General features: G+C 34.9%; 1 protein-coding gene across 2 annotated transcripts; it reads right to left on the reverse strand.

The window, feature by feature from the left end:
* Positions 1-351: 351 nt before the first annotated feature.
* On the reverse strand, positions 352-18,302 carry LOC149529475 (histone-lysine N-methyltransferase). 2 transcript variants are annotated; one of them, XM_089810716.1, is made up of 3 exons: positions 17,892-18,302; positions 963-1,031; positions 352-727 (listed from the first exon to the last, which is right to left on the reverse strand). In XM_089810716.1, exons 1-3 carry the CDS (start codon positions 18,042-18,044, stop codon positions 563-565), a joined length of 387 nt encoding a protein of 128 aa, XP_089666842.1. In that variant the 5' UTR covers positions 18,045-18,302; the 3' UTR covers positions 352-562. The 2 variants fall into 2 exon arrangements, with proteins under 2 accessions (XP_089666842.1, XP_089666843.1); XM_089810717.1 differs by having other exon boundaries at positions 352-744; positions 17,892-18,162.
* Between the last annotated feature and the right edge of the window lie 7,074 nt (positions 18,303-25,376).

The following is a 25,376-nucleotide window of genomic DNA, read 5'->3' on the forward strand; positions in this document are numbered from 1 at the left end:
ACCATAGATGTATGCAACCTACCTTGTTCATTAATGGGTAGCTATTGCCTGATCATCATGTAAGCCCTCGTCCAAAATTCAAAAAATGTTTTTGGGATGAATATACTTCATTGATACATCTAGGAAATCCAGAAGAAATGTGAGAACTAATGAAATTAAGCTCAACCAATTTAAATTAAGCGTGATAAAGCTTGCAGTGACTGGCTCACAAGCAATCTATCATACATCCTTACTTCTTAAGCTGAAAATTTTAGGTTAATGGATTCCCAAAAGTAGGTTATTAGTTATTAGTTAGGAAAGTAAATTATGTGTGGTCTTCCTTGCTCGTGGAAAAATATATAGAAAAGCATATAATAAACAATAGTTATCTTTTACTTGCAATTGATATCAGTATAATCTCGTGTACATATGTGTTCATCTTTTCTATTTTCAGAAATTTGTGCTTAATGGTGAGAGGTATTTCTACTGGTGGTCATCTGCTTCACCCACACTTTTTAACAAACTTATGGAAATAGAAGTGTGTCATAATCTTTATCTTTATACAGAAAACATTATTCAATTTCTAAGATAGAGCCTTCTGTTTCACCTCCATGAGTTTAAATTTATTACAAGCTACTTCCCCCCTTTTTAGTATGTTTTCAAGGGTGTGCACCTTCTCCAAAAGTTGTTCTAGTTCAACATGAGATGTTTGAACTAGCTTATCTGCTACTTTCAGTGCTGTGCATATCTGCAACAATCAAGATACTTGAATGGAAGGTTAAAGCAAGAGAAAAAGAAAAAGTGTGCTTATCAAATTGTAAATAGTTGACTGACGTGGTGATCACCATCTCTACCCTAATTATACCCATCAATGAAGCCATTTAGTACTCGATGTATCTGTATCATTATAAAGTATTCCATACTATACAATGGCCAAATTGGCAAGCTTAAAACAAGCACAAGAAAAAACACTAAGGCCATACCTTCTGAGTCAAACTTGTCCATGAATGATCCGAATTCGTCAATGCCACATTCAACTCCTTATAATTACTCTGCATGCAAGCAACAAATTTGATTAATTCATCAATATTTCTTGATGGTCCAAGTAGGTATAATATGAGATCGGGATGCAATTGGAAAAGCTGTTACAGGGGAATTGACTAAACTTGTTTTATATACTGTTCATAGCAAAAGGCATGCAGTTCAGTATAAGATTTAAGAGGTCAATTGCAAACAAAAGTTTGAACATGAGATCATGTCGGATTTCAGCAAAGAGACCCTAACTTCTTGATAAACGAGTATGAGATCATATTTTAAATTTAGACATCCTTGGCCAACATTGCTATGCTTGGAATTTTTAAAAATAATAATAAATGGATATATTTTAGCAGAAACTGTAAGTTCTGGACTGGAAGTATGAAGCTGGTTCCTTTTCCTTTTGAATCCTGAAAAAATCAAGTTATCTACTATTTGAAAGCCATGAAGGAAAATATAATATATCTACTATTTGAAAGCCATGAAGGAAAATATAATATACATTGAAACAAGGCCTCACAGTAAAAAAAAATAGTCAACAATATATAGAAAAAACAATATCTTGCTCAGTAAATATGTACACAAAGGCCAGGAAGATTTGAGAGGGCAGTACAATGCTCCACTTGGCCAAGCCAACATTCCCACCTTTAACCTAACAATCACAAACAATGCCATTTTCAAAGACCAAAACTTGTTTAAGACTTTCTTTTCGTCCATTTGGGGCTGGAGATTATGTAACCTTGTTGTGACAAAATCCATTGTCATTCCCAATGGCATCTAAGGCTCCTTTGCGCATACTCCACTGTTTTTTTTTTGGATTTTCCAACCACATATGTCAAGACTATTCTAACACTTATGTTATGTTCTCTATAACACGATATCTGCAACTCTTCAACATTTTTATGACATAAATGATAAATGCCCTTATTTAAGCACAATTGAATGCACTTACACAGATAGACAAAACTTTATATTCCACCCTAAATAAAACCTTCATATCATAACAAACACAACCATTATGTAATGAGCCATCCATAATGACTTAGCAAACAACTATGAACACTAACCTAATATGTTGAATTGTCTCATATGAGAACTCACCAAGTCTGTAGATAGAGAATGATTTGAATTCAGAAAAAAACTCCCTTTAGCTACAACGAATGCAAACCAGAAAAACAATTTCTGAACTCTAAATCAAAAAATTATATACATTCAGATTAGTTGTTCATCCTCAAGGATAACATTATACCCTGCTGCATCTGAGAAGGCTGTTCAAATCAAGACTGAAAAAAGCAGGACAGCTCATGGCAAGCAATCCTTTTCAATGCCCAATTTTTGGTCCTCTGAATAAATGCACATGGTGCATGTGTTAACCAGAGTACAGATTACTTATCACCTGAGATTTGGGTCAAAGTGGTAAAAGAGAATAAAAATCTGGCCTAAGATACTATAAAGTCACTGAAATTTGGAAAAAGGAAAACAACGAGGACAAAGTGAGGGAAAATTGTGACAAATGACATGATTTCCTTCACTTGAGACATAAGCCGTGTCCCTCGAGGACACAACTAGAACATTTCAAGCACAAGTAGGGAGCAGAATATCACCTCGATGCCCACTTAGTTTGTCCAAGACATCAAGGCATCCCCCCATACCTACAACTTCTAAAAGCCAAACAAATATCCAATTGAAAGAGTTTTCAGGTTTCCCACAAACTTCTACTGACTAACATCAAGGCTTCGCAAGGGTTCTGTTCTGTTGTAAACACACATGCCCCATTGCAAACGGGGACCCCCTTTTTTAACTTAGTACCTTAGTTTTAGCAAAGTCATAGGTGTTTGTTAGCTGTGGTTTAGCTTGGCAATAGTTTCAGTCACTTGGTCTCCTAGGACATTGAAACAAGGACTCACAGTTAAAAAAAAGAGTCAACAATATATAGGAAAAACAATATCTTGCTCAGTAAATATGTACACAAAGGCCAGGAAGATTTGAGAGGGCAGTACAATGCTCCACTTGGCCAAGCCAACATTCCCACCTTTAACCTAACACTCACAAACAATGCCATTTTCAAAGACCAAAACTTGTTTAAGACTTTCTTTTCGTCCATTTAGGGCTGGAGATTATGTAACCTTGTTGTGACAAAATCCATTGTCATTCCCAATGGCGTCTAAGGCTCCTTTGCACATACTCCACTGTTTTTTTTGTTGGATTTTCCAACCACATATGTCAAGACTATTCTAACACTTATGTCATGCTCTCTATAACACGATATCTGCAGCTCTTCAACATTTTTATGACATAAATGATAGATGCCCTTATTTAATCACTATTGAATGCACTTACACAGATAAACAAAACTTTATATTCCACCCTAAATAAAACCTTCGTAACATAACACAACCATTATGTAATGAGCCATCCATAATGACTTAGCAAACAACTATAAACACTAACCTAATATGTTGAATTGTCTCATATGAGAACTCACCCAATCTGTAGATAGAGAATGATTTGAATTCAGAAAAAAACTCCCTTTAGCTGCAACGAATGCAAACCAGAAAAACAACTTCTGAACTCAAATCAAAAAATTATATACATTCAGATTAGTTGTTCATCCTAAGGATAACATTATACCCTGCTGCATCTGAGAGGGCTGTTCAAATCAAGACTGAAAAAAGCAGGACAGCTCATGGCAAGCAATCCTTTTCAATACCCAAATTTTGCCCCTCTGAATAAATGCACATAGTGCATGTGTTAACCAGAGTACAGGTTACTTATCACCTGAGATTTCGGCAAAGTGGTAAAAGAGAATAAAAATCTGGCCTAAGATACTATAAAGTCACTGAAATTTGGAAAAAGGAAAACAATGAGGACAAAGTGAGGGAAATTGTGACAAATGACATGATTTCCTTCACTTGAGACATAAGCCATGTCCCTCGAGGACACAACTAGGACATTTCAAGGACAAGTAGGGAGCAGAATATCACCTCGATGCCCACTTAGTTTGTCCAAGACATCAAGGCATCCCCCCATACCTACAACTTCTAACAGCCAAACAAATATCCAATGAAAAGAGTTTTCAGGTTCCCCACGAACTTCTACTGACTAACATCAAGGCTTTGCAAGGGTTCTGTTCTGTTGTAAACACACATGCCCCATTGCGAACAGGGACCACCTTTTTTTACTTAGTATCTTAGATTTAGCATGGTCATAGGTGTTTGTTAGCTGTGGTTCAGCTTGGCAATAGTTTCAGTCATTTGGTATCCTAGGCAATCAAGAAATCTTGCTGAGTCTAGGTGGAGTTTTGATGATTTATGAATAAAGTACAAAGTATAACTGTTGAGAATGCGGAAGTTGGAAACTAAAGGTAAAGTTGTGGAAATTGCTGAAGGATGTTAAAATGTTGTCATGATGGGTAAGTTGAATGGTGAAAGTTTGTTTCAAGGGAAGAGTGGAATTTAATGGTCACCCACAAATCTCCACCATTCATAAAATGGCAACTTAATAGTCATAGTTATTTTCCACCCTTCGGCAATTTCAAATGTTAAAATAGAACTTCATGGTCTTGGTCAATTTCCATTCTTGAGGACAATGGTGAACTGACCAAGCCAACTGCAAGAACTTGCTAAAAATGGGGACATTGCACTTCATCAACAATTCAGATTGAAAGAGCAACATTTAACAATATGTTTTGTTAAATCAAAAATATATAAGAAGATAAAACAACCTATGAAGATGTTGATAAATTTCAACTTTATCAGTTCATATTAAAGGGATGAAAAAAATTATCATAAGCAGTGATTAAAGGAGTAGCGATTTGATTAAAGAACTCGCTTTAATATATAAAAATAAGTCCAATTGATGCAATTAGAAGACTGAAAAGGTGTGATTAAAAGTTGCAGATGTATGACTCAATGATTGAAAATTAAGTAGAAAATAGTAATCTCTGAAGTGGATTAATCAAATGAACAAATATAAATTAAATGAAGAGAAACAGTCATTGATAACTAAAAGGTCGTGTCTCTTATCTCTAGAGGATATAAAAAGAAAAAATTATATTATTTGTCTGTGTAAGAATGAAGAACGGTTTATAAAGAAGAACAAATAGAAAATATGAGTAAAGAAAAAACAGAGTATATATACAGGCAGATTTATTAATCTTATGTGTATATTGGATGTATGAGATAAAAGAAGTGTGTTGTAAATAATAAGTACAGGACCATGCAGTTTGGGGGCGGATATAAAAGATATATTTATGAAATGAATATGCAGATATAGAAGAACATACAGATAAAAAAGATATATAGATTTGAAGCAAAGATATAAAGAGAAGTACAAAAAGGAGTAATTTAATTGTCCGTCATCAGTTGATTATGCAACATTATCAAGGTAGAAGAACAGTCTGTGTAGAGTGGGTTGGTGCTCATGAAAACAACAATGGGAGTTGGTGCTTCTAGTAGATCAGTGCCTGCGAAGTTTGAGAGTTGGTGCTCATAAAACATAGAGATTGCAGCTTCTAGTAGGTTGGTGCCTACAAATCATTGTAAAAGAACAGTCATCATTTTCTCTCGCATTGGTCTTACAAACCACTGTGTCATTGTGTTTTATGTGCATAATTGTTGATTTTAGTATTTGAAGTAATTGTGTGGATAAAAGTTTTAAACTTAAAAAGCTGCTATTATGTTGATTCACCCCCTCCCCCCTCCCCCTCTTAGTGTAATCATGTTCTCTTCAATTGGTATCAGAGTGGGTTTCTTTTACAAAGCCTAATAGCTTGAAGGTAGATCTAGTGAGCACACATGGGAAAAAGGAAAGGAAATATAAAGAAGAGTGCGAATAACAATGCATCAACCACTAGAGATGAAGCAATGGATAATGAATTCCTTAAAAGAGAAATCAATTCTATATGCAATGATGATTGTATTGATATTATAGAATCAAATACAGGCGATAATATGGAGGTTAGTACATATGATGATGTGACAAATGAAGATGACCTTGTCAACGATAGAAAAGAAATGATAGAAGATGAAGATAATAGAAACAATGAATCAAATGCAAAAGAAGCCCCAAATGATGGAAATCTCAAAGAAGGATCTACACATATACAAAAAATGAAGAAGAGGCCAACAGTTAGGAAGAGCATGTTGATATCATGGAAGAACTTCATTATGCTTACAAAAAACAGAAAGCTTAAGAAGAACGCATAGCAGAAATCACAAATCCAAGAATTATATGAAACTCAAATAAAAAAGCAAAGTAATTGAAAATTTGAAAGAACTAGAAAACGCTAGAAGAGTTCAAGATTAGATGATAAGGAAGTTAAATGCAAAAGAAGCAGATTATGCCAAATTGGAGGAAGAAGTCACCATGTTGAAAAGTGATTTAGAGAAAACCACTGTCTTGAAAAGAGCTCTGAAATTCTGACTAATATCATTGACAGCCAAAGGTCATCTTCTAGCAAGACAAGAGTAGGATATGGAGGTTTGAAGAATCGTGATTGTACAAAGGCTTCCTCACTTGAGAGATGCCAACGCAATATCCATGCTTGAAAGTTTTTATTCCTTTGTTGCTTAGAATTGAGAATGAGAAAGATAGTATTGATATGCAACAGACTAGATAAGAACAGATCTGATCTAAACCAAATGAGGAAACTGATGTAAACGGGAATGGAGAAGGATTTGGATGCACCTAGAAATGAATTAGGAGAAGTGAGTTTTCAGATCTGAATTCCTGACCGTTGGAATGAGATGTAATTACAAATGTAGGCCCACGAGACTATAATTTGACTCTACAAATTTGAGCTGAAAATATAGGGTATAGGCTGAAACTCTCCTATACGATAGGCTGCCAATGGTGTCCTATTTCCATTGATTTTAGCTGGATTTTTCAGGGTCTCTCTGACTGTTTCTGATCTTCCTGATTTCGATCGGATGGCTCTGTAACCTGTTGCTACACAAAAAATCGAGGAAAAAGGTTGGCTAAAGGAGTTTATCTTAGTCAAACCCTTATTTAGAAATAAACCTTGAAAATGAAAGGAAATTGCATAAGGAAAGATGAAACAAAAGCTAGAACTGAATAATAAATCACATTATACCTTGATGGTGCAATGCTTCTTTGGATGTGATCACTAATGTTCATGTAATAGCTTGATCTAAAAGGAAATCCTGAAAGAAATGCTTTGAATGACAGATATTGTGGATTGCCTATCATGCTTGATGAAGAAGAAAGAAGAATGCTTGGAAGGAATTGAAGGTTTGGATGCTCAATTGTAGAAGAGATCTTGAACTTTAATTGCTTTCTTGATCATAGATGCTTAAAATCTTGATAATGAATGCTGGCACTTGATAATGGATGCTTGCCTAAAGTAATGGACACCAAAAGGAGGAGAGATATGGGGTTTATATACTAAAACCATCATTTTGAGGAGTTAAAATTAAAAAGGCTGACCACGGATCCAAATTTCTCCCCAAAACCTTGGCACAAACTTCAGCGCCAAATTTGGGTCAAATTCTTAGGGAATAGGTTGCCAATGGGGTCCTATACCTGCATATAGGCTTTGAATTGCATCCTCTATTTAGAAACAAGAGCCAAAAATTTGAATAGGGTGCTATCAGAATAGGCTAGATGCACAATTTCCGTGTACAACTCATCTGAGGTCAGGAGAGCATATAAAGGCCATAAATGGCAAGATATGTCCTAGGAGATGAAATTAATCATATGATTTGAGGAAAAATAAAGGAGCACACTCAGAAATTAAAGTCAGCCCTGAGTTTGAAGAAATTAAGTCAATATATGACTTATAATGTAAATTTAAAGGTTCAATAAGTGTAGGAGAACATGGAATCAATGCAGGAACCCATACATGCTAAAATGGGGCTGAAATGAGCACCTACAAAAGGGTGCTTACTTTTTAGTATGGTACAATTAGTTTATTTAAGCTATTATATTTTTTGGGGGACCTTTTAAGAGGCAAATGCCTGAAAGTTTTTCATCATGTTGAGGAACTTCTAGGCATTTTGAAATGTGAAGACTTCTCAATATCCCCCAGTGGCATCCCTTTTGAAAGAAAGGCCTCTTCTTGGCTCAAAATCATGGGAAACATCCCCAAGTCAACAGAGAAACGTGGCAAAGATAGGGGTGGAGCAGAGAGACATTTTGGAGGTGTCATCCCATCGCTGAAACATCCCTATCTTGAAAATTCCATGATGCCCTGCGGAATACTAATCAATATCCTCTAAAGAACCGCCATTGTGATGGAATGTCTACAATGTGATGGTGGATTGATATGAGAAGAATTGGAAGAACTCTCCTCAAATCGAATACTCCTCTTAAAGAACAACTCATGAGTAGTAGGATGGAGAAGTCAATAGCCTTTGACATCATCTGGATACCCAACATGCAAGGCTTGCTTCCCAGGCTCCATAGCCTTGCATTCCTCTCTTGTAATGTGTGCCCATGCAAGAGAACCAAACACTCTAAAGTTCTTAACTAAGGGTTTCTGACCAATCCAAGCTAGAAAGGGAGTTACCCCACTTCACAACTTTGTGAAGAGCTTGAAATTGACTGTAACGTTCATATTTGATGGCCTCCACCTAGTACTAAGGTGCCAAAGATTTGGAGTGAAACGTACAATTAGCCATCTCCTTTAAGGACCTATTCTTATGTCCAGCAACACTATTTTGTTAAGGACTGTATGGAACAATGTCTTGCATATTGATACCTTTAGAAGCACAAAATTGTTCAAATTGATTATAACCTAATCACACATCACCCATCCAGTCTCCTAGTTGCAGTCTCCTAGGTTCTTTGCAGTTCCATTTGAGAAATGTTGAGTTTTGATCAAGTCCTCATTTGAGATTAGTTTCTTGCCTTTTGAGATTTCAAGTTTCAGATGTTGTCCGGTTTAGAGTTCTGAGGTTGAGTCCTTTTTAATGAACCAATCCGATTTTGAGTCTTTGGCGATTAAGATGAATATGACAGATGTTCCTCATCCTGATGAGTTTCAAAAGGTGGACTTCCAGATAAGGCTGGATTTTTTTTCTAAAGCATCTCTCAACATGGTGAAAGAGCAGGCCATTGATGGTCAGAAAGAAATTCAAACGAAGAACTTCTGGAATAATGTAAAAACACCTTTATTGGAAGCAATATAGAATGACAAAGTATAAAATCCACCTGAGGTACACACAATGTTTTTTTTATTATGCGACCATAAACACACAACTCCATGACTAAAAATATGGTAAGATCTTCAAATTTCTCCACAAAAAAAAATATTGAGAGCTGAAATAATTTTAAAATGATTGATTTTTGACCAAGAAAGGCAAAAAAAAAAATGGTTAAGAATCATTTTGCATAATATGTTTATGTTCAAGTTGAGAAAGAGAAATATTGAGAAGAGGGAGCAATGTAAAAGAATGCAAAAACACACCCCTTCACACCAAATCTTATGCAAAGCAGAGCTCTCACCTTGGAGATGCCATAAAAAATCTCATGTATCAAGGAATTAATGGAAGGATCCACATATACTAAGTGCAGCCTCCATTATGACTAGGTTTCATCCTTCAAAGCTTGAAATCACTCCCATGAAAATCCAGCACACTCTCGACAGAGCACTGAAGATTTTTTTCCTAAAAATACAGTTTGAGAAAGTACCTCTGGTAGAAGAAAACATCAAAGGTCGCTAAGAAGTGAGGAAATGTCCTTGATTCTGTCTCATCAAAGCACTAATTAGGAAAGATTGAGCATAATAAAAGAAATGTTTGAAATTTGAAGGGAAATCCTACCAAATTCTAATCACCACATTGTTGGCATGCAATGGGAGTGTATAAAAACTCAAATTTGATGAACACATGCAGTAAACCATTTATAGAGCCTGAGAAATGGCCATGGACACTGGTGCAAGTAACAGTATTTCCGATTGGCCCCAACTGCGCCAAACTAAGGTAAGATGAATATGTTATAAATTTCACACAGTCCAACCTTGTTCAAACAAACTGACATTTCCAACAAATTTTGAAGACAAAGATCCTATGTCTTCTTCAGTGGGTGATCAAATCTGCACTCCATAAAGGCCTTGCCTTGAGTATTAGCTTCCTGCAAACACCAAAATCCATGGTCAAAGAACTTATCACACCAAGGAGATAGTGTAGGATTGAAGTCCCATTCAGAGGGCAGCACATACTCGGCAGGAAAACTAACTTGGAGGCTAAGCCCATCTCCAATTGATGGGTAAGGAAAAGTAGTAACATTAAAATGCTTGTTGAGACACATCCACATCCACAATCCCAACAAAGTCAATGAAATCTCGCCCATGCTATGGGATCTGCATGTGACACAAGGCAGGCTTGAGTGTGTGTAAAGGGAACACCAAGAGAAGGAACACTTTGCAAAAGGAATATCTCTGATCAATAACACCTGACACCATCCCCAATCACGGGCCCAAGCACAGTTTTACCCAAAGAAGAGGGAAAAAAAATGAGGAACCCTGTTGTAAGTCCTCCTAAGTACGTTCACAGTATAATTTTCAACCACTATAAATCAAGAAATTTATAAATGTATATATTCCACGATTACTATTGATGACCACAGAGTGCAACATGAGTCAAATAAAGGAGAACATGAAGGAGTGCAACCATAGATTGTTAGATCGTGCCCAACCCGTCCTCTATATTGGTGGTAGTAGTTCAAGCCATTTGTAACAGGACCTGTGCAATGAAGGGACTGTCTCTCCTTGGCTCATCCTCAAGAGAGATTGCTGCCTTTGGAACATACAGAAACTACAGGCAGTGTGATTACATTTGCAGCGATCCTATGTTAACATGGTATCAGAGACGGGCTGCAAATGTAAGAAAGCGATCAAAGACATGATAGAAAGATTTCATGCCTGTGGTACATAATCTTACAATCTTAATTTTTAAAAGAATGTGTGTTGATCAGGAAGACAGTAAAGAAGGAACCACTCAGCCATTGTTGGGAGCAAGTACACCGGTCACGGTTAGTCAATTGAGCATCTAGGGATTGTTGTGAATGCTATTCTAGAGGCTGGTGTGAGACACTGCAAATGCAACCAATCTGAAGGTGTGGACAATAAAACAGAATCCAATAGCAAGCATTGTAAACATGCCACCGTTCTATAGGAAGCAGACAAGGAAACAACATAGATAAGGACGTTGAGCCAAATCAGCATATGAGGAAAAGAAAATGAGAACGGGACCTGTGCAATGGCCCTGGCCCTGGTCATTGTACAGAGAAACCTGATGACTCTGAAACTGAAGCATTCACATTGCCCCATTGGGCAAAAAAACCAAGAAGGAGAACCCGGTCACAGGCAGCATCAGGGAAGGGAAAGATGCAAGTGCTTCCCCACAACTCCGCGATTTGCATTGACAACAATGGAAGAAGTCATCTTCATTGGATTTGAATGTAAATGACAGGCACGAGCGAAACCCTTCAGCAGCGAAGAATGGAAATGCAAATGACCGGCACGAGCGAAACCCTTCAGCAGCGAAGAATGGAAATGCAAATGACCGGCAAGAACAATATCCCTTTAGCACTGAAGGATGGAAATGCAAAAAGCAAGCAAGAACAATCCCTTTAGCAGCAAAGGATGAAAATGTATGTTGCAAAGATATTAATGGGCAATCCTCATCGTTAGATGGGAAAAATCACACCACTAAGCAATCAATGCAAAAGAGTGCAGGGTCTGACACTCTGCAAATTAATATCACCACTTCTTGCAATGCAAAAGTTCATCTACAAGTCAAAGTGGCTGGAAATTTAGTTCAGGAGCAGCAGCAGAAAAACCATTCTCTAGTGCAGGGACCGGGAAAAACTTAAAGCTGACTTAATTGGCATCGAAACATCTCAAGCTTGCATGATTGATGATGAAGGCATCGCTTGCAATAACACCAACTTTGATTTCAAATGTTCTAGTAGAGATTCGGCAGTGAAGCAAAATATCAAGATTCTGATTGTAGCAGGCAACTTGGTGAGGGAGCTAGACCGCAAAATACTGAAGGTCCTCGCAGGGGTCTTGATTAAAAATCAAACCTTGCAGATTCTGAAACTGCTAACAGAGATCTTGGCATGGCAATAAAACATCAGAGTCTAACTGCTGGTTCTCATCTGGCTTGAAAGTCAAATAATGTGACTGGATTAGGTGTCGAAACTATTGATACAGGGATGAATGTAAACCTTTGGAGTCTTTAGGCTTATGAGATCATTGCAAAATCACACTTACGAGGATTAGAATCATAACCTTCCGAAAATTTAAGAGAAAAAGAAAGAACGTCTAGAATAAGAAACCATAACAATATGAAATGAACTCTCCCATTGTAGTTTCAAAGAAAATCATGCAATAAATATCCAAGGCACCTTACAAATTATTGGGTATTCGTGCAGAATCATGGCAATGTACTTATAGTGAGTTATTAGAGCTCATAGTGGTGCTAGAAAATGCTATGTTGTTTCTCTCTATTAAGTATCATCTGAAATGATCTCAAAACATGTATTTGTAATTCTCTTTTCAAGAGATCGAGCTAAGAATTTGTGAAAACATTTGGAGTTGATCGTTATACTTTTCTTGAAGATGCTTGTCAACAAAATAATATTAGAGTTGAGGTCTTTGAAGATAAGTCTGAGTGGGATGATTAAAAGAGAATATCTTATGAAGATCTAAGGTCATGTCTATAAAGAGGTCGTAACAAACATTTTAAAGAAGAATGTGGTTCAACCACTCTTGAAGCACAAATGGAAATGACTTTGTTTATGATGTGTTGTCGGTCAGAGCTGAAAGCTTGTCCTAATTCCTCCTGAATAATGAGATAAGGATTTTCGTTGTCTTTTGAGTACTATTTTTGTTTGTGTATCATAGTCAATCTCTTAAACATATCCCTGCATGTAATAGAAGAGTTATTTACCTTATTATGCTCTTGTTCTTTTCCTTGATCTCCAGGAAAGTTTCTTTGCAATGAAGAAAAAGAAAAACATAAAGAAGTTTTCCATATTTGATGTGATGTTAAATTGTTTGCCGATATAAGAGTGGGAATTTTACATTGTGGGGGTTAATTAATAAACAATGTTCCATTCCCATTTGAACTATCCTTGGGGTGGTGATGGCAGAGAAGAGACACCATCAAGGATGTGCAGGGATGTTCTTCCAAGAAAAGACGATCGGTACATTAGGGATGCTCCAAATATTCTGTAGGACTCAATCTTATGATAGTAGCTCCAAAGAAGTTTAGATCTAGGAATCATTAGTCATCTAATGATCATGCTAGATAAAGTGAGGCTCTTGAAGAGAATAACTTTGATGATTGAGATTATCAGCATGCTTTCATGTTAGAGGGAGCAAATAGAGGATATGTTTCAGTTGACTTTTGAGGATCTTGATCATATTCATTCAGAGGGAGTAGACCATGTCAAGATGGATTCTCCAGTGATCAAGAAACCATAGCAGTCAGAGGACTATCATTCATGAGATGAAGTTCCATATGTGCAAACTAAAAGGTCTTTATGCGAATGCCTAAACCATAGATGGATACTTGGAATACTATTCATTCAGGGTACATTATCACTGAAGATCTGACAACTAATATCTTCTCCAAACCTTCTACCAAAGTGAAGTTAGTACATTATTATAAACAAGCTTGAAGTAATGGATTGGAGCCTTTGGTGAGAAGGAGCCTCAACATCATTAATTACCTGAGATGTATTATAATGCATCCTTCTCTCTAATAGAGAAGTTTGAGGTGAAAACCTTTGTTCCATCCTATGAAATGTTCATGGTAGATGTCATGTGAGTTACTACACGACTTTGTGGAAACATCGTGGAAGGTGACAATCTTTCATTGACCTTTGTTTGTGGAAGGTGACGATCTTACAATGGTCTAAGATCCTATCATGGTGGATATCATATGGTTGTTGTCTAAGCAGATCATGATAGATCATAATTTGTAAATCAATATCAACTAAGAAATAGATATCATTTAATAGATACCTATGTGTTGTATTGTATAGATATATATCATGGTCAATTAGCGTCCTTAAAATAGATCATGAGTATAATGATCCTATGGTAAGTATCATAGAGTGATGCATGTGCACATACCTTTTGAAAGTTTTGAGCATTTGGTGAATATCATGCGACTTGATATTCAGAGGCCATTACTCAAAGTACTTGGTGAACATCATGCGACTTGATATTTTGAGGCCATTACTCCTGATATCATGAGATGAAATCATTATAATGAATATCTTCTGATCAAAGATATCCATAATCATGTCATTCTTGATATTACATTGCGGTAATATCAAATCATGTGTTTATCCTACCTAGCTAAGGAGTGTTGATGTTTTTGTAGCTTCTATCGGATATATCCTATGAGACAAAACTATTGAAGATACATATATGTATTTAGTATACATGAGATAAGATATATATACACTTAACACACACATATTCTAAAATAAAATTATCATGTAATGCTGAAAATATTAATATAATGATCCAAGAGATATTATGTTCATATACATATACATATACATTATATACACACACACAATCATAAATAATTGTCATTGTATTAATCACATAATAATGAATAGACATGTCCCATGAAAGGATATGTCTCTCCCTGGCTCATCCTCAATATAAATGGAAGAGAGATCACTGCCTTTGGAACACACAGAAACTACAGGATGTGTTATTACATTTGTAGTGATCCTGCCTTAACAAAAACAGATATAACACAAGTTACAGAAAATTCGGGTAACTTAGGCTGTAGAAACTTGTGTAACACAGGCTGCAGAAAACATAACAACACTGTTCTTACTATGAGGGTAGTTAAACAAAAGCCGATTACTTAAAACATAAGCTCTCAATGCTCAATAACAATGGAATTATAAACTTATGCCCTGCAAGGAATGATAAACTTGCTACTCATCATTCTATGTCTGAAAATTCTCTTTTATTTAGAGCACAAGGAATGACATCAATAAGCATCCTAATGCATTTTGCTTTACTCGTATGGTAAATTTAAAAACATATGTCTTTCTTTACAAAGACAAGAATTTTCTATGAGTAGATATCCAATCTACTCTTTAACACAGCATTCAATGAAGAAGATGTAAAGTAAACAAATGACAAACAGAAAAACACAAAAAGTAGTACTCTAGCTTCAAGCCCTGGCAGGCATGTCTCAGAATCTAGGGCTAGAAACATTTAATAGAAAGATACAAAATGAAAAAAATGAAGACAGACGTCTAGTTCTACAACAATGTATACACAATATTTTCATAGTCCATTATATTGAAAGCAATAACTTCTGGAGAAAACTGTTATTTTTGTTTACATCAACAAGAACTTCTGGAGAAAACTGTGTAATCTTTGTTTACATCGATACTTTAAATCACACTCCACGATCCATCATCAAGATGAAAATAAAAATCATAGTTTTCTTCCAGAAGCTCTTATTTGCTATGTCTTTAGTGTCAAGTAAACAAGCTATCAGTGAATAAAGACTTATCGTATTGAAGATTTCCTGAGCTAGTCCTAACCTGGATGAAATTCTTGTACACTTCTTGATGACAAACAATGAATTTTGCTACGATAACATGTCATGGTCCAAGATGGAAAAGATTTTATGCCTAACATATTATGCAACTGTTTGGCTTTGGGATATGGCGGTTGCTTCTAATTCAGTCAAATAAAGGAACAGCAACACAAGAAGCACAAGTTTATAGAATATGATTGATTCCAAACATATCTTCTAAATCTCACAAGGGAATGTTGCTCCCTAATTAGAATCTTTAAACTTGTAATCTCTTTTTGCAAATGAGGCAAGCTTCTAGTGAAACTTGTTATCTTCCCTCTAGGCCTTGGATTGTCACATTGACAAGACTATCATGTGCCCATGGATTAAGTTTTAGTGAGAAAACATGACAGAATGCTTAACGCTGGAAGCTAGATAGGAGGATACCTAATAGGCAGTTGTTATGAATTGCACATTTCTACAAATAAGTAAAAAGGAAAATAAAAAGGCATTCTTTCTTCTTGATTCTTATAGCACTTTCTTCTAGTTCCAATATTATCCTGGCATATCCATTTCTTATATGAATATAATCCCATTAGATTGTACATTTCAAACACTTTTAATCAAACAAGTATTTCATTCTGCGTTGTTTTCTTTGATCACTCACCAGGCGCTATCATCATTTGATCTGCAGATTATGTAATCTTACCAAGGATTGAGCAACACTTGTATTCTAAATCTAATGTGGGATTCTGTTCCACCTAATCTGCATCTAATAAATAATGATTGTGTGTAATCAAATTAACTCCCTAAGAAAGAGCACATTTGAGGGTTTTGTCCTTGATGGTTTTAGTCCCTTAACCAGTTTATTGATCATACTAATTTGAAAAATTTGACTGGTCCAAAGGACTCGTAATCTTATTTGAAACCACCTGCCCGGCCCCAACCTCCGAACAGAAGGCTTTCTTTTATCCTCCAATCTGGTGCCACCACTGAAGTTTAACCTTACTTGTGTCTGGTAAACCTTAGCTGAACAAGGTATTAATAGCTGTGATAGGTTGATTTTATCAAAGATATTATTACTGACAAATGAGAGAAACAGGGAATATGATCTTCTGCTAAGCAATGGTGGGGCTGAGCAAATGCAACAGCAGGATCAGTTTTTGAAGCAGAAATTTTATCATAATGGTCTGAAGTGAGTCACTGTCCTTACAATCACTAAACAGGCGGCTGCCTCATCATCCCCTTGACAACATTGTGAACACCTTCTTTTACAGAAAAAGATTGATTTCATGTCGACACAGCTCTCGTCCAGAAACTTGAACCAATTTTTGAAGATGAAATAAAGCAAAAAATGAAAAAAAAAGATGTATGTGTTTCATTTTGTATGGGTGTTGCCGGAGATGCCTCCAACTCCAATGAGGAAGGGTACCATGCTGACATTGCCGGGGTAACATAACTATGACTTCTTTATGGATGGTTACTGAGTTGTAGTTGATAAAATGGTTGGGTAGTCATTCTTCTCAAGCGAATATGACACTCTTTTAGAACCAACAATCTTTTCATGCTCCCGGGTTTCCCATTCCCCACGTCCGCTTGCCGCTTTCAACAAAAAGGAGATTGGTGGAAAATAGCGAGTCTTTTCTCTCTAGGCTTTCAAAAATTACCTAGATTGTTGTGTTAATTAGACTTTCCTTGTGGTAAATGAAGCTTTTACATCTATTTCTTGTTTTCTTCATTAATAAGGGTAAAGACTACGAATATATGCTTAAGAAAATGATACTCGAAAGATTCTTCTGAGCAGTCGGGCTATCTTAGGTTGTCAGAAAACTAATTTTCATGCTTGATGCAGCATACTTGTTATAGTTATGCCTTTTTCAATTCAACTGTAGATCAAAATCCGTAAGAGAATGCATCTAAAAAATACAGAGGCTTTGCAACCGTGAGAGTAAGCAATCCTGTGGTACAGAATTGAAGGCGGAGCACGTTAATATCATGCTTGCCACTGGGAAAAGGGAGAAAAAAATCCTCTTTTTAAAAAGTCAATTTGTAACAGGACAGCAAGATCGGATGGAAAGCTACTCTCCACCAACATAAAACATAATTTCCTTCCGTAAATATTTATCCTACACTCATCTCTAAAATCTTAAGTTCAATTTGAATAATACCACTGTAATAATCAAATGCAATCAAAAGTTCCAAATCGATAGGCAGGCATCCCCAAGGAGAACTTTAAACAGTCGGGCAATAGCCATTTTAATTACAGAGAAACCTCCGATCAGTTGTTCTGTATTTCTAATTCGATGAATCAATAAAAAGGGCTTCGGGGGAAAACAGAGCTATTACCTCAAAAATTTCATGTAAAGTTTGTTGTGATTGTGGAAAGGTTGAAGAAGAACTTTGTTGGGAATCGTTGTAGTTGTTATCATCGTCTTGGAAGGAGAGATCGGACAATAGATCTCCCACACACAGCAGAGGACCTCCCAATTGTCTCGCCATCGCACCTCACGGGTAGTGGCTACGGTGCAACCTAGACTAGTGTTAAATAGTCTAGTCTTTTATATACAAATGAAATATACTTAAAAGAAGTGCATATGAGTTGCACCATCCACCTTATGTCATACGACTTCGAAAATGAATTATATTAATACAGAAGCAATTTCTCCGAGACGATCCAAGTTCCTGCCGTTGTAATAGTGGATACATTTATCTAGCAATGGGTATGATGAAGATCTATGGGATAGATAGATAAGGGACAAGCTAATCTCCATCCAAAATGCACTAAAGAGAAAACAAAGTCAAACTTTTTTTTTTTCGTAGATTCATGAATGGATGGAGGATAGCCGCATCCCATAGATAGATGAGACTAAGAAGAATCTATGCCACAGCTTTCCAAATAAATCAATTTTAGTAATTTGTTTCTTTTTTTTTTTCCAAGCTGATGATGAGCCCACCTAACTTCTCACTCTTCTACTCGCTGAATAAATTTTGTAAATTTTGTCTATTTTTGCATAATTTTGTGGAGAATACAAGTTCAATTATTATGTTATTAATTATAATATTTTATATTTGTACATTAAAGTTTTAGATGGATATGGATCAACTATGCATGTACTTATGGGGATTCAAACGTGATTAAACTAAAATCTTCAAAGTTTTAGATGGATTTTGGATCATCTATGCATGTACTTATAGGGATTCAAATGTGATTAAACTAAAATCTTTAAATCGAGAAGATAAGGTTGGTCTACTACCAACAAGCTCATATTATGTTTGCAATACGAACAGAGAAAGATACAGAAATATAGAAAGATGAAGAAGAGCTAGAAGGGTCAAAAGGAACAAAAAAGTGGAAAAGAGATAGAGTTGTGATATTGCTATGAGGATTCAACTTTGTAGTGTTTAAGTCAAACTCATTAACTCATGTTTCATGAGTAGTGATTCACATGTATCCATCTCTCGTGATAATAAATGGAACACTTAACACTCGTTGGTTCTAGGGGATGCTCACAAAGGTGAAGCATTGAGACTTCCCAAGGGATCACCCATCCTAGTACTACTCTTGCTCGAGCGTGCTTAACTATGGAATTTCCTCCATGGTTAAACCCAATCTAGTTGCAACCCCATTTGCAAAACCTTCACCAAGTGTTGTGCCTTATGAACCATTCATTAGAAAGCCCCTTAAGCTCATCAATTGACAACTAGGAGATATTTTTCCATAGCAAGTAAAATTGTGATATTGATATCAGGATTTAACTGTGTAGTTTTTGAGTCAAACTCATTAGCTCATGTTTCATGAGTAAAGATTCACACAAATTTATATCTCATGATAATAAATGGAATACTTAGCACTCATTGGATCTAGGTGATGCTCACAGAGGTGAAGCATTCCCATGAGGTCACCCATCCCAATACTACTCTAGCTCGAGCACACTTAACTATAGAGTTTCCTCCATGATTAGACCCACTTTGGTTGCAACCCCATTTGCAAAACCTTCACCAAGTGTTGTGCCTTATGAACCATTCATTAGAAGCCCCTTAAGCTCATCAATTGATAAGTAGGAGATATTTTTCCACAACAAGTCAAATTGTGATATTGCTATCAGGATTTAACTCTATAGTTTTTTAATCAAACTCATTGACTCATTTCTCATGAGTAGTGATTCACACAAATTCATCTCTCATGATAATAAATGGAACACTTAGCACTCATTAGATCTAGGTGATGCTCACAGAGGTGAAGCATTGGGACTTCCCGAGAGGTCACCCATCCCAATACTACTCCAATTTGAGTGTGCTTAACTACAAAGTTTCGTCCATGGTTAAACCCACTCTACTTACAACCCCATTTGCAAAACCTTTGCCAAGTATTGTACCTTATGAACCATTCATTAGAAATCCCCTTAAGCTCATCAATTGATAAGTAGGAGATATTTTTTAAAGGCAAGTCAAATTGTGATATTGCTATCAGAATTTAACTCTATAGTTTTTGATTCAAACTCATTGACTCATGTTTCATGAGTAGTGATTCACACAAATCCATCTCTCGTGATAATAAATAGAACACTTGGCACTTATTGGATCTAGGGAATGCTCACTTAGCTGAAGCACCAAGACTTCCCATGAGGTCACACATCCCAGTACTACTCCAACTCGAGCACACTTAACTATGAAGTTTCCTCCATGGTTAAACCCACTCTTCTTACAACCTCATTTACAAAACCTTAACCAAGTATTGTACCTTATGAGTCATTCATTAGAAATCTTAGTAAGCTCATCAATTGATAAGTAGGAGATATTTTTCCAAAGCAAGTCAAATTGTGATATTGCTATCAAGATTTAACTTTGTGTTTTTTAGTCAAACTCAATGACTCATGTTTCATGAGTAGTGATTCACACAAATCCATCGCTCGTGACAATAAATGGAATACTTATCACTCATTGGATCTAGGTGATGCTCACAAAGGTGAAGCACTAAGACTTACTGAGAGGTCACCAGTCTCAGTACTACTCCAACTCAAGTGTGCTTAACTCTAGAGTTTCCTCCATAGTTAAACCCACTCTAGTTGCAAAACCATTTGCAAAACCTTCACCAAGTGTTGTGCCTTATGATCATTCATTAGAAAGCCCCTTAAGCTCATCAATTGATAAGTAGTAGATATTTTTCCACAGCAAGTCACATTGTGATATTGTTGTTAGGATTTAACTCTGTAATTTTTTAGTCAAACTCATTGACTCATGTTTCATGAGTAGTGATTCACATGAATCCATCTCTCATGATAATAAATGGAACACTTAGCACTCATTAGATCTAAGTGATGCTCATAGAGGTGAAGCATTGAGACTTCTTGAGAGGTCACCCATCCTACTACTACTCTAGTTCAAGCATGCTTAACTATGAAGTTTCCTCCATGGTCAAACCCACTCTACTTGCAACCCCATTTGTAAAACCTTCACCAAGTGTTGTACCTTATGAACTATTCATTAGAAAGCCCCTTAAGCTCATCAACTGATAAGTAGGAGATATTTTTTCACAGAAAATGAAGTTGTGATATTGCTATCAGAATTTAATTCTATAGTTTTTGAGTCAAACTCCTTAACTCATGTCTCGTGAGTAGTGATTAACATGAATTCATCTTCCGTGATACAAATGGAACACTTAGCACTCATTACATCTAGGCAATGCCACAGAGGTGAAGCATTGGGACTTCCCATGATGTCATCTATCCTAGTACTACTGAAGCTTAAGCATACTTAACTACAAAGTTTCATCCATGGTTAAACCCACTCTACTTACAACTCCATTGCAAAACCTTCACCAAGTATTGTGCCTTATGAGCCATTCATTAGAAAGCCCCTTAAGCTCATCAATTGATAAGTAGGATATTTTTCTAAAGCAAGTCAGATTTTGATATTGCCATTAGGATTTGACTTTGTAGTTTTTGAGTCAAACTCATTGACTCGTGTTTCATGAGTAGTGATTCACATTAATCCATCTCTTGTGACAATAAATGGAATACTTAGTACTCATTAGATATAGGTGAAGCTCATATAGGTGAAGCACCGAGACTTCTTGAGAGGTCACCCATCACAATACTACTTCAGCTTGAGCACTTAACTATGAGGTTTTGTCCATGGTTAGACCCACTATGGTTGCAACCCCATTTGCAAGACCTTCACCAAGTGTCGTGCCTTACGAACCATACATTAGAAAGCTCCTTCCTACTTATCAATTGATGATCTTAAGGGGCTTTCTACTTAATGGTTCATAAGGTACAACACCTGGTGAAGGTCTTGCAAATGGGGTTATAAGTAGGAGATATTTTTCCATGGAAAGTGAAATTGTGATATTGCTATGAGAATTTAACTCTATAGTTTTTTTAGTCAACTCCTTGACTCATGTTTCATGAGTAGCGATTCACATGAATCCATCTCTCATAATAAAAATGGAATAGTTAGCACTCATTGGATCTAGGTGATACTCATAGAGGTGAAGCATTGAGACTTCTCGGAAGGTCACTCATCCTAGTACTACTCCAATTCGAGTATGCTTAACCATGAAGTTTCCTCTATGATTAAACCCACTCTACTTGCAACTCCATTTTCAAAACATTCACCAAGTGTTGTACCTTATGAACCATTCATTAGAAAGCCTCTTAAGCTCATCAATTGATAACTAGGAGATATTTTTCCACGGAATGTGAAATTGTGATATTGTTATCAGGATTTAACTCTGCAATTTTTTATTCAAACTCAATGACTCATGTTTCATGAGTAGTGATTCACATGAGTCCATCTCTCATGATAATACATGAAACACTTAGCAGTCATTGGATCTAGGTGATGGTCATAGAGGTAAAGCATCAGGACTTCCAAGGAGGTCACCCATCCTAGTACTACTCCATCTCAAGTATGCTTAACTACAAAGTTTTCTCCATGGTTAAACCCACTTTTCTTACAATCCATTTGTAAAACCTTCACCAAGTGTTGTGCCTTATGATCCATTCATTAGAAATCCCCTTAATCTCATCAATTGATAAGTAGGAGATATTTTTCCAAAGCAAGTCAGATTGTGATATTGTTATCAGGATTTAACTATGTAGTTTTTTAGTCAAACTCATTGACTCATGTTTAATGAGTAGTGCTTTTGCAGTGCCCACCCATAGTTTACTTTTCCATTATATTTACCAAACTCTTTTATGCCTATTTCATGGATGTGTTAGTTCCAAGGATATTATTTCATAACTTGGACTAGAGATATATCAACGTTGATTACTTAGTTGACTATATTTCATGTGTTGTTTAATGATTATGGTTACCTAATGCATTAATGATTTGTAGTTAATAAATGTGATTTCTTTCATAGCAATGTTGGATGATGCTTTAATGGTGATTACTTCATATTCGTAATGATGCATTATTTTATCTGAACATTTTTTGTTTGACTTATAATTATTATGGTACTTACCCCATACTTACATGTGTATGGTGTGTGTGTCTGTTTTATCTTTATGTTTGTCATGTTTGATGTGGTTAAGAGAGGGAGTTGTAGTCACCTACTAATCGGGATCTACACGATGTACCATTTACTGCCATTGCTTGTTTAGTTTAGATATATTTATATGCATGTACATGCTCATCTTTTATGCAAAATGTAGGTATCGAGCATTGACTTCCCTGAATTGTTAGGATGAGCGTGCCCTATCATAATAACTCAATCGTAAGAATGGGTAGATAATGTTCAGATCCTATCCCAACCATAGCTTAATTACTTGTCTTGAGAAAGAGGACATGTATTTGACTTTCCACCTTTTTTAAACCCATGAATTTATCTTTATCTATGTTGTTTGATTTTGAGTTTTGGTAATGTTATTTTTATATGAATTTCGCTATGTGATTTATTTGGTAAATGATTTAATTATAATATTTGGGTTAATTATATAATCAAATATTATTTGATTAAATTCAATAAAATATTAAAACATGAGAATATTTAATTAATTAAAAAACTAATTAAATATGTTCTTTAATTTAAAAGTCTAAATTTAGAAGTCTAAATTTAGAAAATTGGTTAAAAAGAAATTAAAATATGATGATATTTAATTAATTATTATTTATTTATTTATAAATTAGATATGTACTTTAGTTTAAAAGATTCAATTTAAGAAGTTGGACTAAAAGAGAATTAAAATATTAAAGATTTAATATTACTTTATTATAATTATTTATTTAATAATAATTAAATTAGAGTTGCATTTAAACAATGATCTTTGAATAAGGAATTATGTTGTAGATTTTGAAAAGGAAAACTTATTAATCAAGAAAATTTAACTGAGCAAAATTATAGAAAAACTGTATAAAAGTATTATGATTGTATTCTTTTAAACCCCTTTAGATAATATAGGGAATATTTGATTATGGAAATTTGGAAGAAAATAATAAATCGAACAGTTAGGATTTCTACTTTAAATTTGTCATTAGAACTATGTGATTATCATGAATTTTCTAAATATATATAAATATTATTCTTATGTCTAAAATAATTTAATTGCAAAATTTATTGGAAAAAGAAAAAAGATTGATTGAGAGGAAAACGTGTTGGAACTAAACTTATGCATACATGTGAAAACAAATATGCTAAAAATAGAAAGCTAAGTATAGTATAGTTACAAGCATGTGAAAAAAAATGCTAAAAATAGAAAACTAAGTATAGTATGGTTGCATGATTTGAGAGATCAAAGACATGCAAAAATACTAATTGCATATGTATTTTTATTTAAAATAATTTAATTTTTAGATTTATTTATTTAAAATAATAATAATAATAATTTATTAATTTCTAAAACTAAATGAACATTATCCATTTAGTTATAAAGTGAATTTTAATATTAGTGATTATTTAAGTCTAATTAAACTTTTAGCTGCATATAAATAATTTTATATTTATTAATGCAAGAGGGAGGTTAGTAAATAAATATTTATTATTTTATTAAAATTTAAGAGTAGTGAAGTTCACTTTGTCATCATCTAGTAATAACTATTTGACTTTAAGAAAGAAATTATAAATAATTTAATTATAATTATAATTTTATCTCTAGTTGCACTATGAATTAAAGGAAAAATAAAATTTAATATTGGACTTAAATAAAAGTCAAATTTAAATTTTAGAAATGAAATTAATATTAATATTTAATCTAATAATATATATTTATGTTATTAATTAAATCATTTATGATTTAAGATTATTTAAATTAAAAATATGATAATGTTGCATGATATTTTATATGCACAAGGAGATTTGATATTCAAATACTTATTTATTTAAATAAGTATATTAGCATAACAACTTATATTAACATGTATATTCTTACTTTATTTCTAAACACATCCTTATGACCCAAACTAAACAAGAGAAATTGATCGAATTAAATCATGTGGCTGAAAATTACGTGTTTTCTAATATTTTATTTATAGTCTTGTGATGTTTATTTTTTTGATAATTTTTCTTTGTGGGTTGTTTAGTTGGCCAAGTTGGGATGTACACTAGAGAAATTTTTGAGATTTCTTTTATGATTATTTGACTAGATGTCATGATGAACTTTATGATTTGAATTGAGATTTAGGTTTTATAAGCTTTATGCTATTGAGCAATTATGAGAGCTCGGGTTTTGAGAACCAATGTTATCTTTTGGGTTGCCTATTAAGGAACCAAATTCAATCAATAATACTCTTGTGGTATGAGACAATATTGTGGTTTGTGATTTTTGAGAAGGTAGTCTAGGTGCATGTCTATGAGAGTGGCTTGCAATGGGGGTTGGGGCCCAAAGTGGC

Source organism: Cupressus sempervirens, chromosome 11, assembly GCF_028749045.1.
Source record: "Cupressus sempervirens isolate cs-2001-9-10 chromosome 11, ASM2874904v1, whole genome shotgun sequence".
NCBI classification, from domain to species: domain Eukaryota; kingdom Viridiplantae; phylum Streptophyta; class Pinopsida; order Cupressales; family Cupressaceae; genus Cupressus; species Cupressus sempervirens.